The following is a 20,968-nucleotide window of genomic DNA, read 5'->3' as shown; positions in this document are numbered from 1 at the left end:
TACATGTACTACTTTTTTAAATATTGATCTGTAATCTACTTAGATAACAAAAAGCTTTAATGAATACAGGAAGTGAATGGATTAATGTTTTTGAACATGAAGTCTTTGACTTAAAGTTATTAACAGAACTTGCGGATTATTATATTGAAATATTGAATATTACTAACCCATCCTGGAAAGATATGATAAATGCATGTGTTGATGTTTTACATTGAAACAGGATAATAACTTTTAATGAGATGCAATCATCTCCTATATGGTATAATGAGAGCTTCAAAATTGACGACCAAAGCATTTATTTGAAAGATTGGCCTGAAAAAACGGTGTTAAAGATGTGACAGATATCATGAACAGTGATGGAATATCTATGAGTTTTACAGAGTTTAAACAAAAATATAGTATTAATTCTAATATTTATCAGTTTGGGCCATTCCATTAAAGTATGATTAAAGAAATGTACTATAAATTGATAAGAATGCATTACAATAGTAATAAAGGGAGCAAAGAATTATACAATATATCAATTAACGATAATTGGCAGGAGGTAAATACTGCTGAGAGAAAGCGGATAATCAATCCCATCTTCCAGGACATCTTTAAAACACCAAGAGACACTTCTTTGCAATGGTTTCAATACAAAATACCAAACAGAATTTTACCTGTTAATTATGGTGGCTCGTTAGGGCCAAGTTTCAAATCTCGCATTCTCGCACTCTCGACCTTAGGTCGAAAACGCGAGAATGCGAAAACGCGACGGCGAGGGAGCGAAAACGCGAGAATGCGAAAGAGCGAAAACGCGAGAATGCGAAAACTCGACGGCGAGAATGCGAAAATGCGACGGCGAAATCGCGAGATTGATCTCGCACTCTCGCCGTCGCGATTTCGCATTTTCGCCGTCGAGCTTTCGCATTCTCGCGTTTTCGACCTAAGGTCGAGAGTGCGAGAATGCGAGATTATGCCTTAACGGCCACCCTCGCACTTTCGCCTCCTCGCATATAAATATATATAACCAACGTAAGGTATATCATTATGTAATTATGTATGTTCCTTACGCGAGGGAGCGAGAGTGCGAGGGCGACCGTTAAAGCATAATCTCGCATTCTCGCACTCTCGACCTTAGGTCGAAAACGCGAGAACGCGAAAACTCGACGGCGAAAATGCGAAATCGCGACGGCGAAAGTGCGAGATTAATCTCGCGTTTTCGCCGTCGCATTTTCGCATTCTCGCCGTCGCGTTTTCGCATTCTCGCGTTTTCGCTCTTTCGCATTCTCGCGTTTTCGAGAGTGCGAGAATGCGAGATTTGATACTTGGCCCTAACGAGCCACCATAGTTAATGCATTTTTGGTAGGTGTAATAAATAATGATAATTGCAATTTTTACCATTTTGTTTTTGTTGTTTGCTCATTTTGTCTTTGTTGTTGTTGTTCCCCCTCCCCCTCCCTCCAAATCCATCCTTATTTCAGTCTATTACATTTTGTGCTATTCTATAACGTTTCAATCACAGAGAAAGTCAGTATACTTTAATAATAAATCCAACTACCTCATTTAGTTAATCTAATACATTTTGTATATCGTAATATATTTTTTGTACCACCAGGGAGAATGTAATGTTGATGTAAAGTATATATTGTATGGAATGCTTCCCCATATGTACATATGTATGTTATTGTATGTCTTATAAAAAATTAAAATGAATAAAAAATAAATTTTAAAAAATAGCAACTGCTGTAGAGATGAAATAGAGGACTTGGAACATATATTGTGGACATGTCAAGAAGTTCAGGAAATATGGAGAAAATTAGCTGATTTGATATTACAGAAAAAAATACCTTTGATTTGAATTTAGTGATGCTTGAAAAACCAAAAATAATTAAAAACCACAACGCTTTGACTACTTAATACTGCTTGTGAAATATGCCATTTTTCTACTTCCAAAAGACAAACCTGGTTTAATTTTGATCTGTTAAAAACTGTATTTTTCATGGCCTATATATGGCATGAATGAGATATATCTTTAATTAATACTTGTGCATCCTAGATATGAGATGCTGGATATTATTTAGAATTTGAGGAACATCAATATATTTTTGTTTTCATTTTACCGACCACTTATGGCAGCCAATAAAAGGTAATTATGAGATAATTCTTTCATCTTTTTCAGAGTATCAGTCATACACATGACATTGATAATTTACATTAACTAACTTTACACTAAACAATGTTTTAATCATCTTGGTGTTTATTCAACAATCCCCCACCCCCTCTTCCCCCTATTATATATGTTGAAAAGATACCGATACCTGTACAGATTATCCTATTACCATATAATTGGTCTGATGTTTAAGATCTCAACTTAAAATGAATAGGAAAAACACTGGCATACAGGTAGGTCCGGATATTTCATAGTTTGATTTTCTTGTCTTTCATTTATCTTTTTTGTCATGCTATGTGATGTGAGGTATGTCTGTATACGTTAATGAGTGTGTGATGTTTTTAGTATATGTATACCTTTTTGTCTATATGTCTTTACCTTTTATTTCTTATTGCATCTTTGTGATTTTGAATCAATATAAGAATATAATAATTAGATATGATTACATTTTCTGGTATTTGAAGTAAATATGAAATAATTTGAATATCAATTTTGATAGGTCATAGTTCTCTTATCAAATGTCATATACAATATCTTAATCGTTTTTGCTTCTAACAGAGAAAATTGGAACACTATTTACAAAATATAAAATATACTCTAATACCCTACCATCTCTTAACATGTACCTTATCATTATTTTTCTTTTGTGTCAACCATTAAATTTATATAATGTGAACTACAAACTCAAAGTAAAACTTTACAAAATTTGCATTGTCACTGTGTTGAAGGAATAGAGAGACAGAGAGATACTTTGAATGATTTATGATGAAAGTAAAACAGAGACCCCTGCGTGGGGCTACATGCTGTCAGATGATTCACTCCGGGGCTCCCAACCCCGGCATTTTTTTTTCAAAAATTCTGCTGAGGAAACAAAACTGTATTTGTATATATATATGTGTGTTTATTTATTGCAGTCCTTCATCCCCGTGAGCATTCATTTAGCACGAATAAAGACATACTCTTCCACCTGAATAAAAACTTTTTCTTTACGGGGATACGATTTACAAGCGATTATTGATACTTCGTTACTTTTTCTCTTTATGAAACCTTTGTCATAAGAATGTGTCATTGTCGTCTAACAAAAATGTCAGGAGCACAGTCCACGTGGGACGTCCGTGCTACCAAAGCCTTCAGTCTATCCTCGTCATGATCCTCCTCGTACTCCCCGACATAGAATACGTCACTGGCTTGATCAGCTACAGAATACACAGTGTCAAGTTCGGCCGATTGTCCGACTGGAACAAACGCTACAGTGACATTATCCATATTCAGAGTCTGTCTCTCGTGTAGTATATCATTCACGTCTGTCCAACCTTCATTAGAAAACACTACTACAAACTTCCGGCCGGAATCTCGAGCCCCTGTTAAAACGGATGTTCGGACAAATGATAGAGCAGCACTGACAGAAGACTTCCGGTTGGACGTATGAATGCCTATCTGACTGTGGACTAGTATACTGTCTGTGTGCTGATCGTCAGTGAGACTAAACTGTACATGTTGAAGAACGTCAAACGTTACCATTGCTATCCGAGTGTTAGAGAAATAGGCCCGGACCTGCTGTATAAAGAATTTGACAATGTCAAGTGTCCTCTGTAGCTGACCAATCTGGTGCTGAGATACATCCACTAACAATACAATGTCGGAGACCTTGTTTATGACACAGTCTGGAAAGAGAGAATGCATATTTAAACATGTTTTAAGTAAACGTCTATGCTGTAAAATTCGTTTGCATAACTTCTTTCCTGATCCATATACAATATTTGCGTTAGTTTTTTTTCTTTATTATTTTTTTCTTTTATTTTTTAGAATTTCGTTTAGTTTTGGAAATATGTCCGTGTGCTAGTTTTTCAACTTATCCGTAAATACCAATTTGACTTGAATGTGATTATAAGTGAATTTTGCTGTTTTGACAAGTAACAGCAGGACAAATCCAAACGATATCTTCAGTATGTGTTGTCAAATATGTATGAATGCTTGCAGAATTGACAAAAATGTAGTTTTCTTTTAAATCATGGAAGTTAATTATTTTTACCCGTTCATTTAACGCAGAAAGCAATTTCAGTTTCCCCTATCCCCTTATTTTTAGAAGGGAAAATACTCATTACTTCAACCTTTTTCGCAGTTTTAACACTTTATATAAAACGTTCTAATATAAAACATTATAATATTTAGCAGAACAAAAGGAAATCGGTTTCTGTTCTAAAGCAGCCAATAAAAGGGGAGGGAAGTATGCTTCCTTTTTTGCCCAATTGAAATATGTGCTAGTTTTTCCGCGATGAAAGAAAATCAAAGTGCTTCAGTTACACTAGAAACGTCAAACGAACATCAAAAATATGTTTTTCCGTATTATTTTCGTTATATTGAACATTTTAAAGTTGTACGGCAAAAAATATACTTGATACAATTAAAAATGGCAACACAGGGATTATTTCAGTGATTAATCTAGAGTTAAAAAAGTGCAATTTTAAGGTTTTCATGATGAAAAAAAATACACATTATTAATATGACCGCCAAATTAGTAGTTTATTAAAATTCCTGTGAAAAAAATATATAATCAACACAGGTCTGGATTTTTGTCATATTTTTCGGATGCGTGGTTACTTATACGATTGGCCATATTTGTTTAATATTACAAACGAACCATTACACAAGATCAATTAAATATATATTTATAACATTGTAAATGATAGAATGCTGTACCTGTACAGCTTGTGTCTACAGTCTCCATTAGAACTACATTGAGCATGTCGTTGTTTGTGGAGGAGAAGACATACGGAGTGTCTGTAGCTATCTGAAGCAGTTCTTCTTGGGCCACCTGTCTTCCTATCCCAACACACAGAACCTTAACGCCATCAGCCCTGAGTACTCGGGATTGTACAATGGCTTCTTGCCGACGAGTGGAAAGCCCGTCAGATAATACGAGGGTATATTGTTTTACACCAGCAATCGAATCGGATCGTAGGATCTAGAAATAGAATATTTCTATTGAAAACAGAGTACCTGAACACATAATATATTTGGTATTTATAGTTTTACACCCCCCCGTTACAATTGTTTTGTACAATTAAGCGGTGCTTTAAAGGAAAATCTCCAGTTTGTCCTCAAATTTACGTATAGTATTAAGAATTCATATTAAAGTAAAAAGGCAACATGTAATATGCAACATGCTATTTCAGTTTTTTCGATGACCGCGCAAGTTGTTTTCTGCCTAACATGAAGACACTGATATAAACCGTTTTTAGGTTTAAACAGTGGGAGTTTACATCGGGTTTAACGTATTTGCGTGAAATGTCACCATGTCGGATTAATTACCAGAATTCTCTTCTGAATGCTGTATTTATTTTTTTGTTTTCAAAAGAAAGAGTGCACACATCTTTTCCTTTTCACTTTCGTGAGGGGGAGAATTATGCTGAATTTCATGTACATGCGTGAAGCTTGATACACATGGTTTACCTCCCTGGCCTTTGTCAGTGCTGTATGTAGATGAGATGGACCAGAACTACTGGACACATTGTCTATTGCAGCCAGCAATGTTGTCTTATTCAAATATGCGCTAAATCCAAATTCCAGATGGGCATCGAGTGAATATGTGAGCAGTGCGATTCGGAATTCACCAGCATCTATCGACAAGCCTTTCACAAATGACGCAATAAATGCTTTGGACGCGTTAAACACTGTGTTTGCGCTACTTGATGCATCCAGTATTATAACGATATCCGCTGGCCCGGGTCTACAATCTGTTAATGCATTAAAACCAATACCATATATATTTTTGTTGGCTTTAATATAACTGATCTGTAACACAGATGTTAAACAATTTTATAATAATGAAGTACTTTTCTTATTACTTTAATTACTATTATTATTATTAATACTGTATTATTATTAATTACTTTAATTTTTTCTAATGTGATGATGATGATGATGATGATGATGATGATGATGTACAGAAATGTATGCTAGCGAAGACACAATAGTGGCAAAAAATTAATGTTGAAAATAAATGTGGATAACATAATCTCAATTTGACAAAGAAGCTAATCGCACTGTTATATTAAGTATTCAAAACAAATGATAAAGATAAAGCGCAAAGTCGAATAGCCGCATAATAAACCAATTAGAAAATCAGGCAATACCTTTTATACAGCGTGACCCGGTGTATCGTTCTGTACAAGAACAGCTGTAATCTGATCCAATTCTGTTACAGGTAGCACCGTTAGTGCAGGGAGCGCTGAGGCAGGCATCATCTGTACCGAGTAATGCATTTGCATTAAGTAGGTTTTAAATGATAGTATCCTTTTTGGATTTGATTTTTAAACGCAGTAGTAATTAATATAAGATAATGTATGAATAATACAATACTTCACTCACATCATATACTAAATAAAAAGTAGATACAAATTATAAAGAATCGTGTCGGTCTTTACAGTTTTTTTTTGTTGTTGACAAAATCGTACTTTACAAAGTGGTCAAACAAACAATTACAAAATGAAAAAGGCGAAATTTCATATTATGGGTTCTGCGAAGTACTAACAAAAATATTATAATTCATTTGGCCACTTATTTTCATAGTAACACGGTTAAGAATATAACATTTACTGGGTGTTCTTTTAGAAACTTGATATAAATAGTTGCTACATTCTGATACAAATTTCAATTCAATTATAAACTTTACTCACCAGCTTAGACAGACACGATATTACCAATCTGTTTCCTTATTTACGACTGAAGCGATTCTAATTATCATCCTGAGTGAATAGTATGTAGGGTGTAAAGTACTTACCATTTCCACAGTGACCACCGTAGAACCCATGTGAACATATGCACGTGGAAGTTGCTCCAGCATTCCTGCACGTGGCTCCATTTTTGCAAGGCTGGCCGAAGCAAGGACTTTCTGTTGTACAAGACAATGGACATACCTCTAGGTGTGTATCGATCAATTAAAATTGCATCGATATTAACTTACATCAACATTTGACAATAACCTATCAATGCCTATTATTTGGAATGATATCAGTTAAATGCACTACATTAACAATAGATCATTCGCCTGTATTATCTGATCCAGTAAATTGAGTTGCTGCATATTTGAAATATGAGGAGGAGATTTTATAATATTGTAGATTTATTTGTTGTTTGCAATGTCTTGAAAAGTTGGTGTTGCGCGTAAACAAAACAACACAAACTTGCCATAACTAAGACTACCGCACAATATTAGCCCCGCAAAATCAAACAAATTACAAATTAAGTACAACTACACGTCATTAACTACAATGTAATTTACAATGACACAGTAATTTACAACTACAAAATGATAAACAAGTACACATAAATAAACACTTACACAGTAATTGATAGGTAGACAGTAATTAACAATTACACAGTACTTAACCATTACCGAACAATTAACAAACAAAAAAAACTTTGCTTTGCATAAATAAAACCTGATCGGTAAGTACGGTGGTTAATAATAATACGCGTTTATTTCGTAATGTTATAATATCTAATGTCAATTAATTTTACAATTTTGATTTGAAGCATCGCGTTAGTTTTCAAGGAAAGAACTCCCTAGATGATTCCATCCATGACTTTGTTAATAGTATCTTTATCATAAATAACCGGATATTGATAGTTTCTTTCGCTGACTGAAAATAGAAGCTAATTTATTATCATTGATAATATTCCATACGTAAAAGTGCTGACCTACACTCAGTGTTATCTAAACATTGACTCAGAAGTGTCCATGTGTGTTACTCATACTGAAATATGCTTGGTATGATCAGTGATTGCCATCAAATGATAGCATTGCCATTTCACTTGTGTATGCTATATATATTATATAATTCAGGTTATTTTTCTTAATCGGTAGTGTCAACCATAATAAAATAGGACAGGAATTTGACAGAGAAGGAGCTATGTCCGTAATGAGCCACGACACTTGGTGTTTGACCAGTATGTTATCACTATATAAGGTCAGATCAAGTTCACATGTGTTTGCCGATACTTTTATCCCATTTCTGTCGTAGCGATTAAGGAAACACGTCACTTTTTAAACACACGCAAAATATTCGCGATTATCGCATTTTATTCGCTATAAAAGAAAGCTTCACTTGTTACCTTCTTCATTACACAATAAGGAGGTACATACAAATTGAAACTGAAAAGTTTCTCAGGGAAATGTCATGGATCCCGTGCGCTTAAGAGATATATTTACGGGCCCTAACTCAACACACGCACTAATGTTAAGGTGTAACTGGGAAAAAAATCCGTTTGTCACCGAGAATGCGATGCCTGGAAGAAAGGAATTATCAGTAAATACAATGCAGAATAATCAGGAGATTCAATTACTTTCAATTAATTTCTGCACGTGGCTCCATTCTTACAAGGCTGGCCGAAGCAAGGACTTTCTGTTGTACAAGACATGGGACAAACTTCTAGGTGTGTATCAATTACCGATCAATGCATATTATTTGGACTGTTATCAATGTGTGTGTGTGTGGGGGGGGGGGGGGGGGATAGAATCTGTAATTGAAATGCATAATAATCAAATGATACAATTACTTTGATAACATAAGTAGCTTAAGAAACTTACGATTCTGACAAGTGTTTCCTTCGTACTCATTTGTACATCCACACCTGAAGTCAGACATTGTCCTGGTACATGTCCCTCCGTTAATACAGGGCCTGGATAGACATCTATCAACTGGTCATTGCAGGTACAGAACATAATAAAAAAGTAAGTTTTTTTACAAGACAGACATTAAAAACTGTACAGATATTCTTATCAAACAAAATGATATGTTTAAATATCTAAGTGTCGATGCAAATATGAAAAATAAAAAAACTATAAACGTGGATAGACGTTACCACAACTGTTAAAGGATTTGTATGAGTGACGTGACGGTGATTGCAATCTGTCACCTTCCTTAGACAAATTACCAATGAGGCATATCAAGGTCTGAAGTGTACGGTATTACAATCCAACCGACCGGTCTGTTTTTGTTTTAACCCCTTAAATCCAAAAAAATAAAAGTGAATTAAGTGCTAATTTATCAACTAGGGAACTATGATATATTAGACTTTTGGGGCAGGGGATAAACAGATACAAAAGTCGTATATGATATTCATTTGCAGTTGTCGTCATTCTTACTGAAATTAAATGCTGTAATTTTTTATAAAGTTTTTATCTGCTTAGCCTTTATTCGTCATATGCACTTTTTTTGACAAAAAATCCCTTTTTTTGGAGGATTCCTGTAAAGTTGTGGAACAAACATAAAATTGAGAATATTAACTATCACTATTGTGGATTACAGGTACAATTTATCGCTATGTTTGAAGCAAGGTGAGATACAAAACCAAATCCGCGATTGAACGATTACGCCGGCTGACACACGACGTCAACAGTTTAAAATAGTCGAAATAACAGTTTTTTTCATGTTTTTTTTTTTTCAACTCATAAAATGCACCAGAAAAGATTGTCAAATGAAATTGTTGTCGGATATTCCGTATGTCAATAGCTTAATCAATGAGGGAGGGAGATTCGAAAATTTCCAACGTATTATTGGTGTAGTTTGGCGTAGTTGTGAGTTAAGGGGTTGATAGAAAGCTTAGAACACCGACGCATTAATTGATTTAGAAAATCAGGAGTCGATCTAATTTGAGAAGATATGAACAAAATTTAAATTCAGACCTAGGTAAACATACTGCATATGGACACTAGTTTATTTTATTTAAGCAATACATAAGCGCATGTGTTGAAACCATTTGTCAGGGGATGACATGGACTCTATCTACTAATATTACTTCCAAATGTTATTATTTTGGGGTTCCATTGACGTTGTATATGTACATTGTATATGTACCCAAATTATCTGAAAAGCATCAAAATATAATCCTTAAGTGCAAAGGTTACTTTAAGGAGAAGTTCCCTCAATAGACGGGATGATTTCCATTATACCCCTTAACTGTTAAACATAGAAAAAACTAGATTAATAACATTTCGATTGTAACATTCTTACATACTCCTCAACTTCATTGCAAGATTTTGATGTGAATGCTCGAAGAACCTGATACTTGTTTGATACTTACCATTTTCACAGTGATCACCATAGAATCCGGATAAACACGTGCATGTTATCGTTGACCCAACATAATGACATGTTGCTCCATTCTCACAGGGCTGGCCATGACACGGACTTTCTGTTATAGTAGATAAATACGCTATTTCGTACACAACAACCACATAATGAGATAGCGATTACTTAGGATGTAATTACATCAATATTTTAAAGAATATCCCTGTACCTCAATTTGTATTTTTACAAATGCTGTTCATATTTGCGATAAGACCTCTGAATTAGATAAATTTCACAGTTGTTAGGAATAATGATATGAAATAAATACCTTACTCTAGAAACAGAACATACATGTATGTACATTATATTGTACACCAAGACAGTACTGAGCTTCAAGCTCGAAAAACGCGAAAATGTTATAACCGATACAAGTTGTGCGTTCACAGTTTATCAACCTTTTATACATGTAGAATATTCCCCAATCTTAATGTATCATTAATGCATTCTTTATTTATTGTAAATAACAACCTAACAATATAAAGGATAATAGCGCGGAACGAACTATGTAGAAAGTGAAAATTTGATGGTCAGAAGAACTCGTTTACGATTTTACTCAAAAGATGATATGTAAACGAATCCTATCAGGAGGTCAATTGGAATATGTTACAACATACATGTAGACTATATCACTGATAACTTACGATGTTGACAAGTGGTTCCTTTGTACTCATTTGTACATCCACACCTGAAGTCAGACCCACTCCTGGTACATGTCCCTCCGTTAATACAGGGGTTGGAGCGGCACCTATCCACTGGTCAATGACATTGTCATATTTAATATACCATTTGTGTAAAATATTTTGCCATCACCTGTTATCATTAAATTAAAAATTATGCAAAATGAATTATGGTCATAAACACTATATAGAAGTGTAATGGTCATTTTAAACTTGACACAGCCATACATGTATAGAAGAAGTATGGTCACTTAAAACTTCGCTACCATATAGAGTTAGCATGGCCATTAAACCTTCGCACAGCTATATAGCAGTATTATGGTCATTTGAAACTTTGCATAACTATATAGAAGTATTATGGTCATTTGAAACTTTGCACAGCTATATAGAAGTATTATGGTCACGTTTAACCCGTTATTTCGTTTACACGTCGGCGGTATAGTAGGGCTGTTTTGAACCGTTAAATTGTTTAATAATGATTTCATTTATACAACATCACATCTAAGAAATTGATGTATTTCGGCATTAAAACTCAGATTTTATTTTATTTTGTATAACATTGCTGTCATCAGGTGCTTTATTATTTATTCTCAATCATAAATTTGACACTATTGTTTCTTTTATCGTTTGTATCACACAATGTATTACAAAAATGAGAATTTAGTCATTATTTTACTAAAATTTCAAAACGCTAAATTGTATAGTTGTCAGTAAGAAATTGTTTTTAAAAAGGGGGTTATAAAGCGTATGTATCGAGAATTGTCCGCACCTTCTGTAAAAGGTTATGGAAAGTGCCAACAGTAAATGTCCTTATTGTGTTAAATTCTTTTTGATATATTTACTCAATTGTTTTGCTATCAAATACATTTATATGTATATTCAGTAGTTTTTTCATCTATTTTCCCACGGCATTGACACATGTGTTAATGATGTCAGAAAAAAAGATACAACAAAACCAATACCAGCGATATAATTGAGTAAATCCTGTCACAAATTGTAGGAAAAGACATTACCGTAATCACAGGTCGTGCCGTAGTAGGCTGATGTACACAAACATGTGTAAGTAGTACCCGCTGTTTTACATGTAGCACCATTCTTACATGGCCGGGCCAGACAAGTATTTGCTGAAACACCGCAAAACACACGATATCAAACATAACATAAACTACTTAACTTATTTACCCGAGCCAAAATGTGTCATACCAAATCATCAATTTATCTCGCCAGTCAAATATTTTCTGTAATTCATAAAACATATATATAGCATTTTGCAGCTTAAATGTCCATCATTATCAGGGAATGGACTGTTCAAAGCGCCCTTGATCCCTAGTTGACAGTTTTATGAACATATATGTACATGTTTGTTCAGCACCAAAGTTTTTTTAATTTGTTAACCAATCAAATAGAAGGGTAAACATTGGGAAATTTGAACGTTTTCACTTGTGAAACATTCCCGACCAGAGAACCAGCTGGTTGGTTTAACTGTATGCCTTTCTTTTCACCATTTACCACGAGAAGGCTTTGAAGGAAAACTACGCCGCATTAGACCGAAATCCCATGTTCTGTCGATTTGATTCCTGTCATTTGACATCCGATATATAACAGTTAATCTTCTTGTTACCTTGTCGATCATTTGGTTTGTTTGGTTTGGTTTGTTTTTATTTAACGTCCTATTAACAGCCAGGGTCATTTAAGGACGTGCCAGATTTTGGAGGTGGAGGAAAGCCGGAGTACCCGGAGAAAAACCACCGGCCTACGGTCAATACCTGGCAACTGCCCCACGTAGGTTTCGAACTCGCAACCCAGTGGTGGAGGGCTAGTGATAAAGTGTCGGTACACCTTAACCACTCGGCCACTGCGGCCCCCCTTGTCGATCAGAAAACGGATATCAGTGAAGACATATGTTAAGAGAATTAGCTACCACTAATTCAAAACTAGGAACAAAATGAAACGATTGCAATAAAAATGGTACCGAAAATACTTCTGTTTTCTTATATTGACATGTCGTTGTTATTCTCAATATGGCGATATGTTCAATAACGTCTCTACAAAGCGTATGTAGCCAACATAAACAGATTTAACTGATCATTTGACAATACAGATAGAGTAGAAAATATGTTGAACTTCAATCGAAATTTTTTGGAATCTATCACTGACTTCATATTTACTACATATTTAACAAAGCATCATTTGTAACTGTCTTGCATTGTATCCATTGTTTCTACATTATTAACGCGTTTCAGTCGTTGTACATTAATATGTTATCAATGCCCAGATTGAGCATTTTTCATGTTTAGTTAATATTTATTATTATTTTGTATGGGGACATTTTCGCTCGTGTACATAATTACCCCTATATACGAGGGCTGATTGAGAAGTCGCGAGTCTCATATTGAATGATGTGAATTTTGCCGGACATATTTTATTATTTTTCAACATTATCCCCTTCAGTATCTTTACACTTTTGTCAGTGGTGTTTTAGGGTCACAATGCCGCTTGTTAGGGTTAGGGTTATAATTAGGTTTAGGGTGTCTGATTTTTTCTTTAATTTGTAAATAGATAAAAGTCTGATTGAGCGTGATCAGGTGAATAAGGCGGATACTCATTCAATTTGAAGCTAAAATCGTGAAGTGCAGCTATGGTAATGGCAGAGTCTTTCACCCTAACCCTTACCCTAACTGATTTTGTCCATGTCGCAAAAGCCGCTTGTCTTAATTACTTTAGAGTGCCACCTCGTCGATATAAACTTATCAAATGAGACCAGTCCTTCGGTACACGGCCCGATATAGTCTGAGAATAATAGAACTTAAAAAGAATATCCTTGAGTACCTCCTTCAATACGAGGCTCACAACATATCAATCAGCCCTCGTATATCGAACACAATACGCTGTGTATCCGTATATACATTGTAAGTAAACAAACGTTAAAATCGTATACACACGGCTTCACGGATCCTTTGAGCTCTCAATCTATGGAAAAAGTTCCAAACCCGATGAAACTATGATTTTATTCTCAAACATAAAAGACCAAAAGGATTGTAGCTCACCATCACATCCAGTCCGATGGTGTGCAGGACATGGTTCAGACATGTAACACGTCATATCTGTCTCACAGGGGTCGGGACTGCAGTATGCCTCACGTGATCGCTCGGTGTTTAACTAAATAAAGAACAGAATTGATGAAATAACAAAGGTTGTAATACTGAACCAAGCATATAAACATATAGAACATCTTAATTCGCTGGTATAAACACGATATTAGAATAACATACACTTCAACCATTACAAGATAACCTTTACTTACGTTAATATATAATAGAGTGAATTCAGAACAAACGAGATTTACTGCTTGTAGTAAGGGCTATTACACGGCTATCTTGACATGGTGGTGTCTGATCATGTCGGAGTGTGATAGATAACAATGGTATTTCAATTATTATCTAGGTAATGTTCTGGAAGGAATGATTCAGTGAAGATTGAAAGAAAAAAGATTTCAAGAAGAAAGAAATTCTAAATGATTGTCACAAGGTCATGTTCAAACCTGCGTGAAAACACATATCTCCTTTCGAAACTGTTCCTGAATAATATCTTAAATACTATTGTTGGATTAATCGTTCATTTTCTAATACCGACATAATTGCATATCACCATTAAAAGATGCTCGTGCAGTAACACTAAACTTCATTACAGCTCTGTGATTTTTGGAAACGAAATCAGCCAGACAGATACGGACCACAGCAAACAAGAAACGTTAATCATCAAAATACATGTAGTTGATTATTAGTGACCACAGTTCACCAGATATAACACTTATCCAGATAGTGAACTATCACTGAACACAGTTAACCAGATATATAAAACTCATCCTTATGGTGGACTATTAGGGACCATAATTCACCAGCTATAACACTCACCCTACATAAGTTTATGTTTTGCTCGCAGTAATGTTCGTCGTTGACGCATCGGTCAGCACTTCTCTTGCTGATTGTAGACCCCGTTAGGAAGGATTTTGCAGCCTCCATTGTCATCAGATAGGAAGACAAGGGTGTTTGGTCATCATGGCAGCTGCATACTTAAAGAAAAAATAAAATTCTGCCCACAATAAACCCAATAGCGTCTACAATGGAACAAAACAATAGTTTGCAGTGTTCTACTGAACATTTGAACTGCGGAATGATCACAGTGTAACTCTACTCAAATAAATGTCAAAAGCGTAATCATTGTCATTCCAATGCATAATATTGAACATTTTGGAATAATTATAGTAATCAATATTAAAAGTCTTACATTTCGATAATAGCAGCCATGAGCACAATGTGACAATCCTGGTGATATTCATTATGTTGTTCCTGGATAAATAAAGTGTACACTGTTATAGTAGTTGATAAGCATTCACGTAAGATTAACCACTAATTTTAGACTTCAAACTAGCTAAATGGCTTATGATAACAAAATAAGTCGCCGGGCACATATTTATGAATTCACACAGCATTGTGTGTGTTCAGGAGGTTTTTGGTGTTTGGGAGGTTGTGGGTGGGAGCGTGCGTGCTTGCGAACTCATCAATGATATAATTGTTTTATAAAACATACGTTTATAAGTTTTGTGCGCCAAATATACCAGGTTACAGTTTCTCATATTTTTTTCGAATCTAATTACTTCAAAGCATTAAATTTTGACGGGGCAAAATCCTAATTAACGTTAACGAGAACTAAATGCTGCTAGCCCCTTAATCAATCACATCAATTGTAGCATATCAACATCAAACAATTGATTAAAGCAATACATTTCGTCTGCATAGACTAACATTTCAGTTTATTTTCATATCTATAAAACAAATCGTCTGCCAAAAAAACAAAAAAAAAACATATCGTGATTTTAAAAGTCAGTACAAATATATAAGATACCGGAATAAAAATGAAATACAATAGTAATGTGTGTAGTTCGTCTTTTATGTTATACTAGAACATGCATTAAGGTAAACAGTATAACTATTTCAACTATATTAAATCAATCTAATAATTTGCAAATTTATACTTACCCGACAACTCCTGTGTTCTTGTGACTTGTGTTTTTTGTAGATTTGTTTTGTGAAGTGCAAATTGATATCAGGCCGTTACAGATAACACTCTTTTATATCAAACAGGAAGAATCGTGCGCTCTCTGCACTTATTATATTGAAAGTATAAACATCTTAATGTACATTGATTTAAATCGCAAGTCGCAATTACATAGACATATATCACTTGTGACGGAGCCCATAAAGGACACACATATAAATAATCTACACGGAGCACTGCCATATAAATTATTGTGTTAATGTTAGTTACATGGACTTTAACATTGTCACTGGTATTTCTATGAAGCTAAGCTTGCGTTTATGTAGGAGTGTCCATTGGTATCGGGCTTCAAGTGAGCTAGCTCGACAACCGCGAAATGTGGAAATACCGGTATCTAGGAAGTGATAAGGCGAGTGAAAGTATTCAAGTAGTCTAGGTACAGGTAAAACAAAGATTTCTGATGTATTATCGGTCTTTCACCAATCTAAAATTGACCGACTATAAGTTTTTTGAAAGGTCGATAACACATCAGAAGTCATCTTCGCTAGCCAAGGCTTCTGATTACGTTACACTACACGAACCCTTGGCAGATATAGGCGTCAGTTCTGGCCCTCTAGCGAAGATTCGAAATTACCACCCTTTACACATGAAATTTTCGACCAATCAAAACGAACGTTACCGATTTACTTCATCAGTGATGTTTACAAACGCACATGGAGGCTTGTGTCATTTTGATGAGATATGTGATCAATGACTTCTATTAATTGATCAATCACTGCGAATGTTTCCCAATGATTGTACGTCTCTGTTTTTAGGTAAAATGTCATGACATAGTCGACGATGTAGCTCTGCACCGGGCGCCGCAATTTTTGTTTACTGTGAAACCAAGCCTGGTGTAAAACTCGATTTGATTGGGTGCCCTGGGATTCCAGGGCGCGACGGTTTGAACACGATTATATCTGCCAAGGGTTCGTGGAGTGTAACGTAATCAGAAGCCTTGGCTAGCGAAGATGATCAGAAGTCAATATCATATAATTTGGTAAGTAACATAACAGAGGTCATAATCATACTACTTCTACGGGAGATAGTTTTCGCTTGAATCGAAGATGGTATCTTACCTTGAAATATCAATATATGCGTAACGTCTTTAAGTGTTTATTTCATATGTTTTTCATATAACTTAGTTCTACAGGAAAGCGAACATTCAATTCAGCTGTAGTTCACCAAGATAACATTATTGTATTAATGCCCTTATAGGCAGATGAGGGAATTTTCAGAGAATTAAACCGATCAACTAGACAATCCAATGATTCTAGGGTATATTCTCAATCTCAGACACACTTTTGTGTGCATCAAGAGGTTTATAACATATCATACAACGGTATGATATGCACTCATACATTCATCATACAATAATACACTGACGTATACACTAGTGCACTATCCATCCATTATTATCACACAATGATATTAACCTTTACCTTTTTCGTTAGAGTCTTTACTATCAAACTCATGAAAAATAAAGAATTGCCTGGCGAACATATAGCTCTTAACGGCTACAGTTATTAAACCGTTTATAAAGAATACGTGTATGTATGCGCGTGCAAACTCACATACATGCTTTCACTCTTTGAAACTTTTTAAACATCAGTTTCGTAAAAAAGAAAAAAAGCACATATAAATGTTTTGGAGTTGATGCACACATCCCTTTTTATCATTTATTATGTACTTATTTAGCATTTAAATATTGTAGCAGTGAGTGTTTATTTCAATTAAGTTTTTAGTTATCTGATAGGTTTTTTTAACAATATATATTTTAATACATGCATTTGTCAAATCTTTTTGTCCAGTTCACATATCCATTTGAGCATTTTTTCACCTGTATTTTATGTTAATGACTTGTCACGTGATCGCGCGTTCGTACGTGTACCTGTGAGTGTTACTGCCATTATCGTAGTGGAGATGAGAGGTAGTTGACGTACATTGTACATGCAATACGTTATCCGTATCAGTGACTTATACCTACAGACTTTTTAGTGCAGCAATATCGTAAAGTAAGTACATTGTAGTAAGAATCATCAATCTTGTTAAGTTATATAATATCAATAACCTTTAAGGAGATATATATTGTTTTGTTAGAGAAACTTAAATTATTTTTTTCTTAGAGTATTTTGCGTGTGGTTCGTCATTACTTTTTTATAATGAGACCAATAGTATCACTGATATTTATTTATTTAGGATGTTTTATTTCTTTCTACAGATACGTATGTAGACGACATACCAGTATTATAGTATAGTCATTAAAACCCAGGTCAGATTGAAAGGGTATGTACATTGTATTTTGTTAAACTTTACGCTACACAAATTAATAATTAATGTTCACATTGTTAATAGACTGTAATTTATCATCAGCAGAATGATATACATATGTATTTATTACAATGATGTAATGTTAATTGCAATCGTTACAGAGAAGTTGTATCAAATATGTTTCTGATAAAGTATATCTCTCGTGTAGTGTCCTGTATATTACAAACTAGTTATATTGTACTTTTTCTTTTACGTTGTAGTTGTGTTATTTTAGGGTATTTGTTATGTGAAATAAAACAACTGAAATGAAAATGTATGAATCAACATAGAGCTGACCAGGCTACAATATTACAAGACTCACGTTTGTTGATATGGTGTTTCCAAATGTTACAAAAACGACATGAGTGTCTTGTAACTTTTGAAAATTATCTAACAAGGGTGAAATAAACACTATGGTCAATAAGCACAAGTCGTGTGGCTTATTTCAGCAGGATTGGAAACTGGATTAGATGTGTTTTATTGACATACAGCACACAAAAAAGCGCAGTGACATTATCATAATATTATGAAAAGTCTTGAAATGATATTTACAAAATAGATTTTGATATTTAGATTTATTTAGTGAGGAACATTTTAATTTTAAATGCCATGGTAATTAGATGTTTTTAAAGCTTTAATTTCAACAGTCTTTTTATTTATAAACTTAACCATCGCGGAACGTGTGCATTTAAGTATGTGGATCGGATTAATCGACTTCCCGTAGTTTCACTAGCAGTCAGTACATATAGTTCAGGACATGGACATGATGGTATGACTTCGAAATGATTCCGGATGACGTACAATATCACGTAACACAAAATAAGTGCGAAAAAAGCAGTTCGGTTAAAGGTTCAACTAATCAAAGTGCCGGAAAGTCACTTACCACAAGTGATATATCGATATATTATCTAAACGATAGCACGCTTACACAATCACATTTGGCCCAAAAGTAGAATAACATAGGTATTGTGGTAGACCTGTATATAATGAAATCATATTCCTAACTCTAGATTGTAATAAAGAAGCGCAAAATACTATAAATATCCAGATCGTCATGGAGGCCATTGAAAAAAAGCACATGTTAAATAAAATTAAGTGTTCAGGAACAAGTAAATATCATCCACTATTCAAATCTAGATCACCAATTTGAGCGGCTTCACCAAGAGGAAGTAAGCAAATGCAAAATGTGTGCGTTCTTCGTCACCACTTCCTGTGCTGTACTGCATGTGCTTTTACATTTTGTCTATTAAACGTCAGATGTCCCTGTATATGCTGTTCGTGTGCAGTAAAGGAACTGTATATAATTAGTAACTTCTCATTGGATGGGTCACATGAAACTTATTTGATCAATATTCATGTAGTAATATTGTCATGGCGTCACCACATCGGAGTGATATTCTCGATGCTGTTATACATCTATGTATTTGACAATTCATATGTCGGCCAAGTGGATCGGTGATCTACAAGCTCTGACGCTCGAGGTCTTTTACTAAGAGTAACAAATGGGCATTGTGGACATGTGTCATGCCATATATCATGATCTGTGAAAGTTGTTTTTTTCATTTAAATTAATACGACATTTGTGAAGCTTTGAGAGTTAAAGGCATTGTGAACTGTATAAGTACGTAGATTGCATTATTCCTACTGTAGTATTAACTAGGTTTTCATTTCTAATTTCTTGTTTTCATGTTCAGGCAACTACCAGGAGCCATTCACGTAGAATATCCTTCACTGTCACTAACTTTTTTTCTATGAGCATTGCAGTGCACTCATCATCGTCATTGTCATCATCATGATAATGCATAATCCAGCAGTTATTTTTTTCCTTGAAAAGGAAATTAGATATTCTACAAGATTTGGGTTATGATGTAAATTTCAACTGTAAGGCTGGCAGGAGGCTAGACACTTGACTCTTCTTACAGTGACTTAAATAAGGTCCTTACGTATCACTTCGACATTCTACGAACGAGGGGGGTAAATACTATGTGAAATATCATGTAAACCGGATCACCAGTTGGTTTCTAAATATTCTAGACAGGTAGAGTTGGTGTGGTTAGAGATTCCACCTTACTCAGTTGTGACCTGGAATACTTTTAAATGCCACAAAAACCCTGTGAGTTTTAGGGACCAGGATTGTACTTATGTGAATACCTTAAGTTACACTTAAGTTTATGAAAGGCCTTTTGTCATATAAGCGGTCTAGGCATGAGTCAACCATCAATTTTAGTTTTTACAAGGATGGTACCACCTTGACTTACTACTGTTAAGTGCATGAATGAAAAGATTGATTGTTAAAATGTTTCAAAATTGTTCTTAGAACATATGTCACATTAGTATATTTGTATATTTCCAGTGTTTTTGTATAAGCGTGAAAGAGATTTGTGCTCTTTCACTCTACTTTTTTTCAATTCAATTATATCTGGAAAAGGTTTTAAGATTTTGCTGAAAAAGACCTAATTAGAGCACTCCAATCTTTAGGTAATTGGGATGTGGTCCCTAAGCAACTTTTGTATTACTTAAGATGGTAAACACACATAAGACGCCTAAACAATCATAATCCAGGAGAATTTGATTTCTCCGAGTTGGAGCGAACATTA

The 20,968-nt window shown here is 34.7% G+C and overlaps 1 protein-coding gene across 1 annotated transcript; it reads right to left on the bottom strand.

The window, feature by feature from the left end:
- Nucleotides 1-2,666: 2,666 nt before the first annotated feature.
- LOC117333336 (protein eyes shut homolog) lies at nt 2,667-16,171 on the bottom strand. Its single transcript, XM_033892592.1, has 13 exons — nt 16,004-16,171; nt 15,252-15,313; nt 14,879-15,036; nt 14,012-14,123; nt 11,978-12,088; nt 10,929-11,039; nt 10,241-10,351; nt 8,745-8,855; nt 6,936-7,046; nt 6,289-6,399; nt 5,606-5,889; nt 4,853-5,117; nt 2,667-3,816 (listed from the first exon to the last, which is right to left on the bottom strand). Exons 2-13 carry the CDS (start codon nt 15,301-15,303, stop codon nt 3,218-3,220), a joined length of 2,136 nt encoding a protein of 711 aa, XP_033748483.1. The 5' UTR covers nt 15,304-15,313; nt 16,004-16,171; the 3' UTR covers nt 2,667-3,217.
- Between the last annotated feature and the right edge of the window lie 4,797 nt (nt 16,172-20,968).

The sequence above is a fragment of the Pecten maximus genome, chromosome 8, assembly GCF_902652985.1.
Source record: "Pecten maximus chromosome 8, xPecMax1.1, whole genome shotgun sequence".
Taxonomy (NCBI): domain Eukaryota; kingdom Metazoa; phylum Mollusca; class Bivalvia; order Pectinida; family Pectinidae; genus Pecten; species Pecten maximus.
Note: the sequence above shows the minus strand (reverse complement) of the source record. Positions and strands in the feature narration are given on the sequence as shown.

Excerpts from the sequence above, each read along its gene's own strand:
- LOC117333336 (XM_033892592.1), bottom strand. The coding sequence starts at position 15,303 with ATGAATATCACCAGGATTGTCACATTGTGCTCATGGCTGCTATTATCG. Across the intron at positions 10,352-10,928 it reads AGGAACCACTTGTCAACATC|AAAGTCCGTGTCATGGCCAG; the intron begins GTAAGTTATCAG and ends CTACTATAACAG. Across the intron at positions 8,856-10,240 it reads TGGTGATCACTGTGAAAATG|TTGATAGATGTCTATCCAGG; the intron begins GTAAGTATCAAA and ends TGCAATGACCAG.